Genomic DNA, 17624 nt, shown 5'->3' with positions numbered 1-17624 from the left:
TAGGAGAAAAGATTACAAAATTATAATGTTTTTATTTGTATATGTGATATATGTCATAGTTAAGTGTGAGGGCAATCTGCTTTAGCCATTTAGTCAATCAAACTCTACTTAATTCAGTTTAATGTGGTTTTGCCATAGCATGATTAACTTTTAAAGTTTTGTTACAGATTTGTAAGGAAAACACAGGACTCTTGATTTATAATAATAATTATTATTCTGTCTTAGGTTGTTTCTTAGAAAATAAAACACAGTTCATAATGCATGTTAGTTTGTGGATGATTTATTCTCATATCTTTCTTAAAGCAACAGAGAAACAACTAAAGTAATAGTAAAGGAAGGATGTTTAAGATGTCTTAAATTATTCTTCTTCTCCATAAATGTGAAAAATAAAGAATTGGATATATTTAATTCATTAGTCATGCATATTAGAAAAAGGCACATGAATGTCTTTGAATATAACATTGTTTGTATTTAGAAATTTGCCTAGATTTAAGTGCATTTGTCTAAAAGCATCTAAAACTGATTGAGCTATTTTTGACTTGGATTTTTGTTCAATAGATTTTATAAATTAGCATGAAATCACTAACATTTTTTAATGTTTAATAGTATTTCAAGCTATAATCCTTTTAGGAATTTTATCATACATTTAAAAATAATATCTTCACATAATAAAATATACGTGAAAATGAGTGTGTGTGAGTTTATGATGACTTTTCTTGTTTTTTACTCTCAAGTGGTCCCCTCAAAATCCTCTCATTTGCTTTTTAGGTTGGTGAGGATTTTTCTTTTCCTTAAATGATCAGCGGTTTTAATTATTGCTATTGTTTGCTTCACAGGATCAAAGAGAATAAGTGATAGTGAGGTCTCTGATTATGACTGTGATGATGGAATTGGTGTAGTGTCAGGTAAGCATTTTATAGTAACAAGAAGGAACTATAATCATTATTTACCAATGAACATGTAAATAGGCAGATAAATATAATTAATGAGTTACAAAGAACTACCCTGTTTATCCCCCAACCCCAAAACAGCCTTACGGCAGTTTAAACTGAATGATTCCAGTTGCTGGAATACCTGTATGGATTGTTAGATTGAATATTCTTACTGAAAGATGTCTCATAAGTACTTACCAATTTTCTATTTTCAAATTACTAAATAATAAGGATTACATTATAAGTTTGAGAAGTTACTGTATAACTAAAGCGTCTTTATATTTCACTAACAATGTGGAAAAAATCTTTTTACTATCACAAACAGCCACATGTATCAAATATTTGAATGTACTTTTTAAAAATTTTGTTCACTGTTGTTAAGTATCAGATACAGCTGCATTTTGAAATTGTGATATTGTAGTTTTAAAATATTGCCTCACTTATGGCTACAAATTTGTCTGATGATTTAATAATTTAGCTAAGTAGCTATTTTTAATAAATTTTGGAAATGTTTTTAAATATAATATACTCCATTATAAAAATGTTTGATTCTTTTCTGCTTGAAGGTTATTTAGCCTAGCAAGTTTCATAAGCATAGCCAATTTTATCATGAACAAAATATTTATGTTCTGTTGTACGTAAGATGTGCTACAGTTGCATCAGTGACTGATAATTTTTGTTGGACAAATTATGATAGAGTATGAGTCAGTTTGCTTGCTATCAGTGTACTACATTTTTAAAAAACTCAATAAAATCCTTTTAGCCTTTATTTTTTGCACTAAGGTGGATAATATATTAATTCACTAAGACTACAAAAATATTTTTCATGTTTTATCATTTGTGAATTGAATCTTAATAAAGTCATATTTCTCATGATATCTTGCTTGGAGATCGTTAGCATTTTCCCCTACTTGTATTCTGTTTTTTATTAATTGACTTTTCAACTTCTTCTCTTTATTAAATATCTAGCCACATCAGATTTTTTACTCAAAATATTTTTCTTCAGGTCATTAAAGCTCTTTGTCTTGATGTCATTTGGGGCATATCTCAGTTCTTTTATTTTCTACTTCCAGGATGACAAAAAAATGATTATGTTATTTTTTCCATTTTATTAAAGAATATATCTTTTGAAAAATTTTTTTCAGGAATCATTCATTATTTGGGTTAATACTTTCTGCAATAATCTTTGCTGTTGCAGAATATTATTTAGCAAGCCTACACAATACAAAGTGTTTATCCTGGCTCATTATTGTTTACCACCATAAAACATCATTGTTTCTTGTCTCAGTATTATTAATTTCTTTGCTATATGGTGATTCATTCAATAATCCATTGAGGGAAAAAATACTGCTGTATAATATCCTCTGTATTGCTATTTTGAAATCAAGTGTAATTTTTGAGATAACTTCAAATACTTGGAATCAAAGTTTAAATGTTTACTTCAAATGATATTCAGAATGCTTTCTAATATTGTTTATTTCTTAAATATCTATATAGACTATAGAAATTGGGATTCCCAGGTTGCTCAGTGGGTAAAGAACCAATTTGCCAATGCAGGAGATACAAGAGACTCAGGTTTGATCCTTGGTTTGGGAAGATCACCGGAAGGAAGGCATGGCAACCCGCTCCAGTATTCTTGCCTGAAAGTGAAAGTTAGTCACATAGTCATGTCCAACTCTTTGCAGTCCCATTGACTGTAGCCTGCCCGGCTCCTTTGTCCATGGAATTCTCCAGGCAAGAATACTGGAGTGGGTTGCCATTTTCTTCTCCAGGAGATCTTCCTGAACCAGGGATCGAACCTGGGTCTCCTGCATTATAGGCAGATTTTTTACCAACTGAGCCAGCTTTACTATTCTTGCCTGGAATATCCCATAGACAGAGGAGCCTGGTGGGCTACAGTACATGGGGTTGCAAAGAGTTGCACACGACTTAAGCAACTGAACATGCATGCACTATAGAAAGTAGGAACTTTTTGTCAGATTAATTATTCTAAATATTTATAGTTGTTGAGAACTATCTGAAGCTCTTCTGGTCAATGAAGAGACGAAAATGTTTTTAGAATAAGCTTAATTCTTTTAATGAAGATTACTAACTGTGTAAAAAAGTGAGCATAGTAGCTGTCTAAATATTTGAATATTTGTCATTCCTTCTCAATTTAAGTGTTTATAAAATATTATTTTATGTTAGCATTGTGCTTTATTCATTATGCTTTACATTTACTATATTTAAAGCCTTTCACTAACATTTTATGTTTTTCAGTAAATTACAAAATACTAAACATCTTATTGTGTGGATAACTTTAATCTTAATATTTCCACCTTTAGATTATCGGCACAATGGTCGAGATCTTCAAAGCTCAACATTGTCAGTGCCAGAACAAGTAATGTCATCAAACCACTGTTCACCATCAGGGTCTCCACACCGAGTAGATGTTATAGGAAGGACTAGATCTTGGTCACCCAGTGTCCCTCCTCCACAGAGGTAAGACAGCATAACATTTTATAGGATGATATTATAAGCCTATATATCTTAAAATAGTATTAGAAATTTATAAAGATAGGTTCTTTTTTTTATTTTTTATTTTTACTTTATTTTGATTTACAATACTGTATTGGTTTTGCCGTACATTATAGAAAAAAGTTGTTTAGGGAAAAACATATGTGCTAGTCAATAGCCTATATAATGAGAGTAATACAAAATATGGGCTACTTTGTAACTTTGGATGACCTAAATATGATTTTATTATAAGTTCATAGTCATAAGTTCAGTTCAGTTCAGTTGCTCAGTCGTGTCTGACTCTTTGCAACCCCATGAATTGTAGCATGCCAGGCCTCCCTGTCCATCACCAACTCCTGGAGTTCAAGCAAACTCATATCTATTGAAAGAAGATACAAATTCCAGTCTCATGTATATATTGAGCAGATCTAGTTAGACCCAACGAATTGTACTCATGAATAATATTGACATTTTAAGAAATAAGAAAGAATAAACATTTGTTGGAGCAATACAATTAAGAACAATCATGAGAAGACTAGAAGGAAATGCATGAGCAGTGGGAAGAATTGCTTGGAAATCTGCAATTCCAGGTCTTACATTTAGAGGAAAACTCTAATCAATCCAGTTAAGTTATAGAAATGCTGATTGGAGTAAGAACCATGGAAATAATGTTTCCGAATCAATCCAGTTAAGTTATAGAAAGGCTTACTAGAGTAAGAACCAAGGAAATAATGTTTCTGAACAGGAAATATGTGCGTAATTTCACATTTTATATACTTGCAATGTTTAAGGCAATTTGAACCCTTAGAATGACAGTCTTAGAACACTTATTTTAAATGAGTAATTGAGTTAGTTTTAGACATTTAGACTTAGAATTTTAGGTTGACATCTTAATTTTGTACATGGCATTAGACTGTCTAAGAGAACAAGATTTATTATATTTATAAATTTAACTTATTTAATTATAAGGATATTAAGTACTTAACTGTTTATTTAGACAATTAATTAAAGAGAAATTTAGTATATTAAATTTATAAACATAGTTTAAAACATTTGAAGATTTAGGTAAGTATGTAAATGGGACTAAAATTATTAAAAGTCTTCTGAAAACTAACTGTTTAAATGTGATAGACTTATCAGTAGAATAATAAGATTTGTAATCTGAAATTTAAAGTGCAAGAGAGAATAAGATTTTAAATTTGTAGTTTTAGTAAATTAAGCCCTTTCTCATAAAAAAAAAGAATTCTTGACTTATCAGAGAATGAATATTTGAACACACCAGTAGAAAATAGGCATGGATTTTAGATTATAGATTAGATTCCTGCACTTAACAGAAAGCCTGTAGTAGCAGGACCTAGTGTAAAAGGTTTATTCCATCATGGAAAAGAATGTGTTTAGTCACTCAGTCATGTCCAACTCTTGGGACCCCATAGACTGTAGTCTGCCAGGCTCCTCTGTCCATGGGATACTCCAGGCAAGAATACTGGAGTGGGTTGCCATTACCTTCTCCAGGGGATCTTCCCAACCCAGGAATCGAACCCAGGTCTCCTGCATTGCAGGCAGACTCTTTACCGACTGAGCTATGAGGGAAGCCTGTAAGATTAGTAAACAACCCAGGCCAACAATGGTGGCTTAAAAAAATAGTCATTGATCGGTTATAAAACTATCAGTTTAGATTAAAAAAATAAACAATAATTATCCCTAAAATAAGATGGCCAATAAGCAACATGCTGAACTCATTTTCTCCACACAAATCTATACTTCCTCCTATATTTCATATTTTATTATCACTACTATACACCTGGGCTGCTGCTGCTGCTGCTAAGTCACTCAGTCACGTCCAACTCTGTGTGACCCCATAGACGGCAGCCTACCAGCCTCCTCCGTCCATGGGATTCTCCAGGCCAGAGTATTGGAGTGGGTTGCCATTGCCCGTTCCCACACACCTGCGAGTCATCCATTAATAGTTTTCGTAATCCTTCTCTTCATTTGTATTGACATTACCTTGATTTTACATCATACCTCTATTATGGCTTCCTGTGTGGCACTAGTGGGTACTGCCTACCAACGAAGGAGATGTCGGAAAGGTAAGAGATCCGGCTTCCATCTCTGGCTCAGGAAGATCCCCTGGAGGAAGAAATGGCAACCCACTCCAGTATTTTTGCTTGGAAAATCCCATGGACAGAGGAGCCTGGAGGGCTACAGTCCATGGGTCACAAAGAGTTGGACAGGACTGAAGCAATTTAGCGGGCACACACCTGTTACAGCAGCAACCTCCTAATTTTATTGTCAATCTCCAGGTGAAATTTATAGATTTAGCCAGAAGTGCAATTAGTTAAAGCAAGAATCTTGAGGTTGACATTACAGTGATCTTTTGTCTTTTTCTACTGTCTTTATTAAAAAACTTTATTTTTTAGTATAATATATGATTATGGTTTATTAAGATATTTAATGGATCTTGCTATTTCAGTCGAAATGTGGAACAGGGACTTCGAGGAACACGCTCTGCTATAGGACATTATAATACAATTAGCCGAATGGATAGACATCGTGTCATGGATGACCATTATTCTCCAGACAGAGACAGGTAAATTTAATCAAATACTGTGAGACCATATTATAATTGCTGCCTACAGGAAGAAAGATTACCATAAAATGTTTTCATCCTGAACTTGGGTATTTCTTATCTTAGTTTTTGAAACCATGTGCTTTGTTTATAATATCTACACTAATTCTTATGACTGTCACATCATTTTTAAAAATTAAAGAAACAAAAAACAATCTTTTGTTTGCTAAGAAAAAAAATTCATTTTGCTCTTGCAGTTTTGGTACTTTGTTAAATCAAGCCAGTTAGTTAAGTTAGTGAACTTGCACATGAAATTATAATGATAATCATAAGGAAAACAGGATGTTTTATTATTTTTACTTTATCATAACCAATTACTATACTGAAAAATACTTTCATGAGACAGTAGATTTAAAGTCTTTTACGTTCATCTGGTAAATCAGTGTGACTTTTTATATATAGTCATGTTGATACAAGTCTGATTTGTTTAAACAGACAGAAAAACTGATTCATGAAGAGGTTTTTCCTCATGGCTTTCAGTAAACCTTTTAAACAGCTTAAAGAATTATACTTGTTGACTGCTGTGCTTGGAAGACTTCTCTGAATTTTCTCTATTAAATGTGATATACTTAGGCATGTTTCAGTACATACGTTAATTACTAATAATTTTTTAACAAGCTAATTGATTAATCCTCTAGTACATGATTTAATTATATATGAAATGAAAAATGGTATGGTATTTCCCCAAATCTACCAAGTCAGTTTAAGATAAGGATTAGAATAGAAAGCTTAATTTGCTGTTCAGAGAATATTATGATGAAATAACAAAGGAACTCAGAAGTCTCTTTATATGCATCCTAAACTAATCTTAGTAAAAACACTGGGGAGAAGGGTAGAGATTCAATCAATTGATATGAAATTTTTTTGTCAATACTTATAAATTTAATTGTTTTGTCCAAATCTAGTCTAAATCTAACTCAGTTCATGCTTATAACATTGTGTTGGAGTACACTTTTCCAAAAGAAATATAAGGAATATCTTAGTCTTCAATAGTGTCAATCAGCTATTGGCTTTTGTGTCTGAGATCTAAGAAGAAATAGGAAGTGAATAAATTAATATCTTAGTGTCAAATGAAAGCTAGTGTAGTGTTTTATTTATTTTTAATTTATTTGACTTTTTCATAAGGGTTTGTGTCTTTAAAGTAATTATAGGCATGTTACCTACAGAAATGAATACTTATCAAGTACAATAATATTGAAAAAGGTAACTATATTAGAATGATTAGGAATGTATCATATTAGGATGGATGAATGAGTTTTGCATTACCTAGTAGAATTTTTTTTAAATTGATAATATCTTGAAATTTTTCATGTAGTGACTCAAACTCCTTGTTCACACTGAAGGCATGTTAAACAGATGATGAGGGAGGAAAGTCTGAAATGACTTTAAATCCTCCAAGTTTATGTAAAATGAACTAGATATGTTCTCTGAAGGCAATATGGTCTGGGCTAAATCTTGCAGAGAAGAACAGAAGAAAATCGACCTCCAGAATTTTAAACAAAAATAGTCACTGTCATGACAGGCACATAATATTTTATTGATATGTTGAGACAAAGAGCCCTAAGATTAATGACCTGAAAAGTGCTATTCAATCCTTGGTATTAGTTAATATTTGAATTAGTCATAATTGAAATGTCATATTTTATTGTTTATAACATTATGAATCTTTCAATTTGGCAAAAATGTTCAAGTAATTCAGAGATTTCGTGGGGAAATTGATCCACGTGATTTCCTTACTTTTTTAAAAGTCTTGTACATTACCAGATCATAATTACTCTTCATTGTGAGCTGTTTTAAATCCTTTTAGAAATGAATGAAATAAAAAAAAAAAAGAAATGAATGAAATAGAATTTCATTTAAATAGGCCTATAAAACCATTTCTATATTGAGTATTTTTGCAATCATTATTCATTAACATGAGGAATCAAAAATGAAAAGCACAGTATTATCCATGAAAATAGTCTATCACATTATTAAACAATGGGTTCTTAATTTCTGTTTTATCCTAATATTCAAAAGATTTTACATAATAGAATGCATATGAAGGCATTGTTATTTTTATGTACTATTTATAATAGATGGTAAGAATACTCGAATCCTCCTACAGTAAATTTTCATGAACTGCATTTTATAGAGTTGATAAATAATACTGTTGATTTAAAAGCCTAAAAATAATTTCCTTTGAGATGATAAGTAAAATTTAGTTATTTTGAGTAGTGCGTTATTCTTGCTTGTCAGTAAGAATTGACACACTGGACTAGAATATTTCATGAAATGTATTTTTTTTCATGGGATTTGGAACCAAATGGCATTGGGCTTGAATTTAGATTTTTTTACCACTTGATTGCTGTGTATCTTTGATTTGATTTCCTTATCTACTTGATTTCCTTATCTATAAAATTAGAATATTAACACCAACTTTATAGGGTTGTTGAGTAGATTAAGTGAATCAGTGCCACCAATTGAATGGTATGAACTCAAAAAAAGTACCTCTTAACATTTTAAAAGGATCTTTTAGCTTATAAATAATTTACATTTTACTGTGCTCATCAATTAAGCAGAGAAAAAGTCAGTCAATTCAGTTGTTTTTTTAAAGTTGCTTGTAGAGGATGTAGGATATATGTTGGACCTTGAAAAATGAGCATGTTTATTTAGGCAACAACAAAAGATACAGAGGCAGAATATACATATACTATCAGAAAGACCCAGTAAGAAGGATGAAGGACTAGGGGACATACTAGAAAATTGTGAAAAAAGATAATAGCTTAAAAAAAAAAAGATAATGGCTTTTACATTGGCCATGTTGGGTGATAAATGATACAACCCCATGGACTGTGGCTTGCCAGGCTCCTCTGTCCATGAAATTCTCCAGGCTAGAATATGGTATGGGTAGCCATTCCCTTCTCCATGGGATATTCCTGACCCAAGGATGGAACCCCAGTCTCCAACATTGTGGGTGGATTCTTTCTTGTCTGAGCCTCCAGGGAAGCCCCAGTAAATGATACTGTATGATCATAGTTAAGTTATAGCACTTGGTTGGGCTTCCCAGGTGATGCTAGTAGTAGAAAACCCATCTGTCAATGCAGGAGACATAAGAGACATTTTGATCCCTGCGTTAGGAAGATCCCCTGAAGGAGGATATGGCAACCCACTCCTGTATTCTTGCCTGGAGAACCCCATGGACAGAGGAGGGGCTGTTGGACTACAGCCCCTAGCATCACAAAGAGTCAGACACGACTGAAGAGACTTAAGCATGCACACACACTTGTTTAAACTTACGTGGTGTAAGAAAGATATCCTTTTATTATAGATAATATAAGAAGAATTATACATAGAATTTTGATTGGATCTTTATTTCTCTGCACATCTCATTTTATTAGTACCAGTCAAATTCCTTTTCTTTTTTGAAAAGAAAGAAGGTTTATTACAAGTAATTCAGAAACTTCCATACAGCGATATTAAATAAAAATGGTTAATGTTAATAGTCGTCTTCCTCTTCATTCCTCCTACTTTTTTGTATCATTATTTCTCTGGTAAATCCTGGTAACTACTACAACTAGGAACATCATTTTCGGTAGCAAATTATGTGACTTTAGTATTAGAAATCATTTCAAGAGCTTGTTTATTATAGGAGTTAACTTACTACTAGAATAAGTATAGAGTACTACATGCTATTTCTATAATATGTCATAGATATCTTACAGTACACATTTTTTATGTCTCTCATACAGACCGAAATATATTGGTTGCATTTAATTCCATAGAGTATACTTTCAGCCTAATAAGGAAGAAAAATAATACTGGCAGAAGATATATTACTTCATAAACTTCTTTCTTCTGTTCATTCAATTAATGCATTTATATTCTATAATATTTTATAGAATAGGGCATATTTACCCTAGTATATGAATTTCTGAAATACTTCAAACACATGATATTTCACTATTCTTTAACAGGCTGTTCGCTACCAAAAATTACCAAACTATTTCAGTTATCAGCTATGAGAGAAATACATCTCTGAAAGTTTGAAAACATAGAGAAAGTAAATGAAAAAGAAAACTCATCCTACAAATTAATGCAACTTTTTATTTATTATATTTCAGGATTATATTTTTACCTTTTAAATCATAGTGTATTTTAGGAACTATAAAGTATCAAAATAGTAACAATGTTAAAGACAGTTTGGTATTAAATTAACATTGTTGGAAATTTAGCTTTCAAAATCTCCAGATTACTTAAGAGTGAGATTTTTATCTTCTTTTTTTACAGTCCTTTTTGTGTATCTGGTAGTTCCTAAAAGGGGACATGGGGTCGCAAAGCATCGGACATGACTGAGCGACTGAACTGAATTGAACTGAAAAGGGAACATTCAGGCTAATGAAATATAATGCGAGGATAATTCATTATAGTTTTGTTTTATCTGCAAAAATTAAATATCTTAGTATGAATCAAAGTGTGTCAGGAAATTAGATCAATAATCTTTTTTAGTTCTTTGGATAGTCAAATTTTTTACCAGGATTTGAGAATCTATAAGTTCCTTTATTAATCTTTTTTTTTAAATTTAGTCACATTTTGTGGCAATGGATTAATTTCCAAAATATACAAGCAGCTCATAGAACTTAATACCAGAAAAACAAACAACCCAATCTAAAAGTGGGCAAAAAACCTAAACAGACAGTTCTCCAAAGACGACAGACAGATGGCTGGTAAACGCGAGAAAAGATGCTCAATATCACTTATTACTAGAGAAATGCAAATCAAAACTACAATGAGATATCACCTCACACCAGTCAGAATGGCCGTCATCAGAAAAATCTACAAACAGTAAATGCTGGAGAGGGTGTGGAGAAAAGGGAACCTTCTTGCACTGTTGGGGGTAATGTAAATTGATGCAGCCACTATGGAGGATAGTATGGAGATTCCTTAAAAAACTAGGAACAAAACCAGTGGAATTGCTGCATTGACCCACTAACCCCACTCTTAGGCATATACCCTGAGGAAACCAAAATTGAAAAAGACATATGTACCTCAGTATTCATTGCAGCACTGTTTACAGTAGCTAGAACATGGAAGCAACCCTAGATGTCCATAGACAGATGAATGGATAAAAAAGCAGTGGTACATATATACAATGGAATATTACTCAGCCATAAAAAGGAACACAGTTAGTTCTAATGAGGTGGATGAACCTAGAGCCTATTATACAGAGTGAAGTAAGTCAGAAAGATAAAAACAAATATTGTATATCAATGCATATATATTGAATCTAGAAAGACAGTACTGTTTACCCTATCTGCAGAGCAGCAAATGGACACAGGGGTGGTGGGAGGAAGGAGAGGGTGGGATGTATGAAGAGCATAACATGGAAACATATACATGACCCTATGTAAAATATATAACCAATGGAAATTTGCTATGTGACTCAGGTAACTCAAACTGGAGCTCTGTAACAACCTAGAGGGGTGGGAGGGAGGTTCAAAAGGGAGGGGACACAGGTATACCTATGGTTGATTCATATTGATGTTTGGCAGAAACCAACACAATATTGTAGAGCAATTATCCTTCAATTAAAAATAAATAAATGTAATTTTTTAAAAAGAAGTAAAGGGGCTTAGACCAAAAATAAAAAATTGAGTCATGTTTTGGTTTCCTGTTTTATTCTTTTGCAATGAGTTAAAATTCTGCTCAATTTTTTAAAAATTTCAAACAAATTGGATTAAATGCAATATTTAAAATAACTTACTTTAACTCCTTATGTATATTTAGGACATTATTTATTGCATAGATTTTATTAATTTGGGGAGAAAAGTAAGCATGCTTTAATGGAGAAGTGTAAATAAAATGTTTTTAAATTGCTCTAAGTAGATGCAGCAAATGAGCACTGTATCTTAGGTGAATTTTAGGGGACTTACTAAAATAGTATGGTTAGTTTCTATAATATTCACAGATGTACTTTTATACTATTACTCCAAGGGGAATCATGACCAGATTATGTTAAGAGGTATAACATGTCTATGGAAAAGCATATAGTCACTGTCATCCAGAGAAACAGAACTGTTAGGCTGGATAGAGAGAGATTGTTAATAGATCAATAGATAAATATATAGATAGGTGATAGATTTATTATGAGGAATTGGCTCACATGATTATACAAGCTGAAAAGGTCTACCATCTGCTGTCTGCATGCTGGAGACTTGTGAAATAATGGTATAATTCAGAATACAAAGCCCTGAGAACCGGGTGAGCCAGTGGTGTATTAATCAATCTCAGTCAGAGGGCCAGAGAGCTGTGAGATGTCCGGCTCATGCCTGATGTCCACCCACACTGGAGTGGGCAATGTACTGATTCCACTGAATCAAATGAGAATCTCATCCTGAGATACCTTTACATACATTCCCAGAAATAATGTTTAAGGTGAGCACCCCTTGGCCAGTTAAGCTGATACATAAAATTGACCATCACAAAAAGGGAAATAAAACAAACTGTTGTGTCATGATGCTGATTCCTGGATAGTGTTTTCTTTGGCTTTACAGAGATGAAATTTATTCTAAGCTTCTCAAGGAAAATATTAAAAGTTGGATGATTTTATATATATATATGCTCTATGAATATGAAAATTTTAACAGCTTTGAATTTTACACATCTTTGTTACCCTTAAGTAATTTTCAGAGACAGTCTATTCTTTTTTAATGCAGTAAATCCCAACATCACTACTGTTGGGTATTCTTTCTACTGTTTGTAAAGCCAGAAAAATCTTTTTGATACTGTTATCCTTATTTCTTATACTGCATAGGTTTTTAATCTCTTGTTTACAGTTCTAGAGTGTTTCTGGGATTATATGAATGACTGCTCTCTTTAAACAGTAGGTTCCACATGAAAAGATCGTAATTCTGCTTTACTTTTGAGTTCAACTCAAAATATATGTATTGAGTGGATTAGGCATTCTGCACAAAGATTTAGAGTAGGCATTATCCTGGTCTAGATAAGCACATGATCCAGTTGATTATACCAAGTAATTATACAATATAGTAACTAGTTATAAAATGTAAAAGACCATGAGTCCTAAGCATAATAGGCTTAGAACAGATTGGAGAGGAAATGACTTGCTTGAATATATTGGAAAGAGCTTCTAAGAGAAGTTGGACTTTAAAAATTAGTAGAATTTTGAAATGCAGTGAAGTGGAGACAGAGAGGGAATGATGGACAGGACATTCTTGGCAGAGTGTGGAGCATGAGTGTTGAGCATGAACTTAGTCTGAAAGTCAGGAAAGTATGGAATATATTTAGACAGTCTTAGTCTGCTGTACCTAGATAAAAAGTGATGGTATGGGAAAAGCAAAGTAATAGGAGATGAAGATTGAATGTAGCTTAGAAATTAGTTTCTTTACAATTTTAAAGAATATGTACTTTTTTTTGAGATGGATATTAATTGAAGGATTTGGAGCAATGTACCTACATGATCAGAATCATAATTTATAAATATAGTTCTGTAGGCAGGGTGGATTGGGAGAGGGTTGGGCTCTGAAGGGAGACTTAATAGGAGATTATTTCAGTGGACATGTTAAGCCTGATTTATAGTGGCAGTGAAAAAGGAAAACAAGGGATAAATCTGAGTTATTTAGGCATTAGAATGAGCAATGGTTATAAATCAATTGAAGAAAATAAGGAAAATGGATAAGTTAAATTTTGAGACTTTATAGCTTGGTTTATCAAATATTTAAATTCTCAATTGAAACTGAGATTACAAGAAAACAAATAGCTGAAGTATTATATTAAATTCCAAAGAGGATTAAAGAATTATAATTAACTACTAGGAGGCCCTTTAAAATGATAGGGTTCTAGATTCTAAAGATACGTGAAGGACTGCTGTTGTAGGTAAGGATGAAGCCAAATGGGTGGGATCTAGGCTTCTTACTCCCTCTGCAGACACTGCCATTCTGATTTTATTGAATTCCTAAATATTGGTTTGACATAAATTTTGTTTGAAGAAACAAATGGTCTTCTGCTTAAAAAGAACGTTGGAAAGCTACTGCTCCAGCTGTCTTACAATTGCAGCCCCAGATATTCAAATTGGCGAATGTCTTACATGTCTCACAATTAGCATGTGTTTTTCTGAAATGCCTTCATGACACTCAGGTACCCATGTGGAGATCTCAGGAAGCTGCTGGAAATGTGAAACCCAAAGAAAAATCAAGGTTAAACCAAAGTGAGAATTTACACTATAAAAACAAATAGTATTATCCAGAAAGAATGTGTTTGAGTATGAAGAAAGTCAAGGAAAAATCTTGGGAAACCACTGCCTCTGAGGAATAAAAGAAAGGGAATCAATAAGTGAAATGGATAAAGAAACAGTTAGTAGGCGGGAGACCAGGCCAATGTGTACATGTAAAGATCCTGAGTTTTGGCTGAAGGAAGCCCTGAGTTTAAAAGCCAGTTGTGCTCCTTACTTTACAGCTGTGCACAAGCACTCAGAGCCAGTTTTCTCTGTGGGAATACTGGACCCTATCTCGAAGGGTTGTTACGAGTAGTAAGTGAGACATAGACAACCTGTAATGGAGTGTGTGGCACATGATTAAGTGTTAATAGACACTATTAAAGAATCCGCCTGCCAATGGAAGAGACTCAAGAGACTCGATCCCTGGGTTGGGAAGATCCCCTGGAAGAGGAAATGCAACCCGCTCCAGTATTCTTGCCTGGAAAGTTCCATGGACAGAGCAGCCTGGCGGGCTACAGTCCATAGGGTAGCAAAGAGTCAGACAAGACTGAGCTCACACACAAATTTGTAATAGCCTGAGAGAATAGTGTTTCAAAAACCAAGAGAGTGTCAAGAAATATAGGTTGAAAATCAGTGTCTAAAGCCATAGATAAATGGAGCATAATGAAGATCAAGAAGAAATTAAAGGATTTTTTAGAATTTCACAGATAAAACTCACAGAATACCTTGAAGAGAATAGTAGAGGCAGAAGTCAAATTACAGTAAACTTTAGGCATGACTGAAAAGTGAGAAAGTGATAGCAAGAATTGTGGATACATCTAAAAGACGTTTTATGATGAAAAGAGAGAGGGGAAGGCAAAGTTACTGAAGTTTTATTTTGAGAATTAAATGTGATTGTGGAGGGAAGGAATGAGAGAAAAATGAATGAGGCAAGGCCATATGGGAAGTAGGATTACAAGTAGAGGAATTGCTTCCTTTTTTGGAGAAGAAAAGGGCGAGTAAAGATACAAATGTATATGTCCTCTTTAGAGATGTTGAGAGAGATCAAGGTGGGTTTCCATTTTTTATTGAAGCATAATGATAATCTGCCAAAATTAAGTGTTTTGACATGAAAGATTAAAAAAATTTTTTTTAATTATATTAGTGCTATGTAAATAAGAGAATCAGCTACAGAGGGGTAAAAATGAAAATGTACTACTTTGATGGCTTATGGTAAGTCAGAAGGCATGAAGTGCCGCAGAATCAATAGCATGTAATAAACAGTGACTGGAAAAATGGAATAGCATCCAATACATTTTAAAAATAAAATTAATATTCAAATAAAGTTAATTTCAAATAATTAATATTCAAAATAAAGTAATATTAAAATAAAGCAATATTCAAATGAAGTATTCAATTTTTTCCCTACTAAATGAAATTTTATAAACTCTTTTAGTTACTTTTAATTAGTAATGATTGTAAAAGAAATCATTGCCTTATGAAATCCCCTAAGTGTGATAAGTATTCAAAAGGATCTCTTTTAATATTTTCTTCTCAAGTTTTCTGGTTATTTTTTTTCTTTTCCTACCTTTCATCCCCCAAAGTGAGGAAGCATCTGTATTATGATACATTTTATAGATGGTGCTAAAGATGTTTGTGGTAATTGATAAGATTTTATTTTTAAATATTATTTGTTGAAATCTCAATTTGTTACATTCTGTTGTGTTTTGTTTTAGAATATTTAGACCATTTTAACCTTTAGCACTGCCGTATTACAATGGACATTGAGAAGAAGGAGCAAACTTTCCAGTAACGATTTTCATTTGCTTTGCTTGCTCTCTGCTTATCTTTTTTGAATCTCACTTAAAAATTAAACTATACCGTCTTCATTTTCTTCCTGAGTCTCATTTATGTTCTTGTTTCTGCCATGCTTGCAGTCATTTTCTTACTCTACCTCGCTCCAGATACAGTCAGAGCATTGAACATCATCACAGGGATGGCAGGTATTTTTTTCTTACAATTGAGTCTGTTCTTAGAATTGCATGTGCCTGTCTATTGATAATAACTCACTACTATATATATATATATATATGTCTGTAGTTATTGATGAAATATAGAAATATTATCCTTGTAAAAAAGTAGGAAATAAAGCATATATAAACAATTTAATTGTATTGGGCTGGGATCATCTCTGTGATGATTCTAAAAATGTAAATTACCAGAAATTACTTTTGAATCATTACATGGAAAAGTAGAATAACAGTATTTTTAAATATTAATACAGTTGAGACCTCATCTTCCTCTGGAGAATTCATAATTAGATATTCAGACAGCACTAGTTGGTAACAACCCACTTCTATCTCCCTCCAAATCAGCCTTTGAAAAGTGCTTAGATTGAACGGAGGCTGAACTCAGGTTTATGGTTACTTTATCAAGGGTAGCTGTGGTCTACTCATTGGTTATAGTAGATGAATCTGGATCCCTGGAGAATACTGGGTTTGTGGGAAAATCCTTGTTCATTTCTACTCTCCCACCATTCTCCTTGTACTGAAGAGAAATATAAATTACCTGGCATTTAACAGAAAGGAGGATTACGTCTCTAGTTATTCCCAGAAGGAAATCTAGCAGGGAAAGAAGGTCTCTAAAGCTTGCAGTTTCTCAAGGCTAAACATAGCTGTAGGGATTTGAGCCAGTTCAGTGACAACATTTTGAGGCCCTGTAGACAGAGAAAAGAAGAGCAATGATAATGTGGTTGTGGGTTCAGCTATACAGATAGGGAATTAATGTGCTGTACTCACTCTGACTATAGTTTCAGAGTGATTTGGGTTCTTTGTGGCCACTTTTATCTTATTAGTTTAGTTAATTGTGAGTTGATAACGAAAGAGCTTAGAAAAAATAATTGAAACTAGTGGATAAATACCTAAGATTGAATTCATTTAGACAAATATGGAAGGAAACATAAGAGATAGTATCAACAATAAATTCCTAATAATTCAAGTTTTGTGATGTCTTTCTGTACGTGTATCTGAAATTTAGTGCCTTCAGTTTACTGTAGTGGTTATTGCTATGTTTTATTTTCTTTTACATTTCTTAGTCTCTTTTTCTATTTTTTTGCTTCAATACTAAATAATTTTCATTTTTTATTGTTAGTGTTTGTCATCTTTATTATTGCTGTATGTTACTTTCAAACTCTTTTTTGGTTGCAATGATTATAAATTTATCTTACAAAAATGTGAAAAATAGCTATATACCTATCCTTATAATTGGGTAAGACCTTTTTTAAGGTGGGAGGCATGAATGAGATATTATTGACTATAGAATTCTTATGCTGGTATCTTTCCACTTAACCATAAATTAAAATTATCCATCATGTTAG

General features: G+C 32.8%; 1 protein-coding gene across 48 annotated transcripts in view; it reads left to right on the top strand.

The window, feature by feature from the left end:
* The window catches only part of RIMS2 (regulating synaptic membrane exocytosis 2), a 592497-nt gene that overhangs the window by 350573 nt on the left and 224300 nt on the right, over positions 1-17624 (top strand). For 24 of the 48 annotated variants that reach the window (XM_040261948.1, XM_040261944.1, XM_040261943.1 and 21 more), the window contains 4 exons: positions 837-905; positions 3257-3413; positions 5899-6015; positions 16186-16251. In XM_040261948.1, the coding sequence (XP_040117882.1) occupies positions 837-905; positions 3257-3413; positions 5899-6015; positions 16186-16251 (409 nt within the window). The remainder of the gene's footprint in view (positions 1-836; positions 906-3256; positions 3414-5898; positions 6016-16185; positions 16252-17624) is intronic. The other 24 variants (XM_040261950.1, XM_040261945.1, XM_040261942.1 and 21 more) reach the window with 1 other exon arrangement.

Source organism: Oryx dammah, unplaced genomic scaffold, assembly GCF_014754425.2.
Source record: "Oryx dammah isolate SB20612 unplaced genomic scaffold, SCBI_Odam_1.1 HiC_scaffold_19, whole genome shotgun sequence".
Lineage (NCBI taxonomy): Eukaryota > Metazoa > Chordata > Mammalia > Artiodactyla > Bovidae > Oryx > Oryx dammah.
Note: the sequence above shows the minus strand (reverse complement) of the source record. Positions and strands in the feature narration are given on the sequence as shown.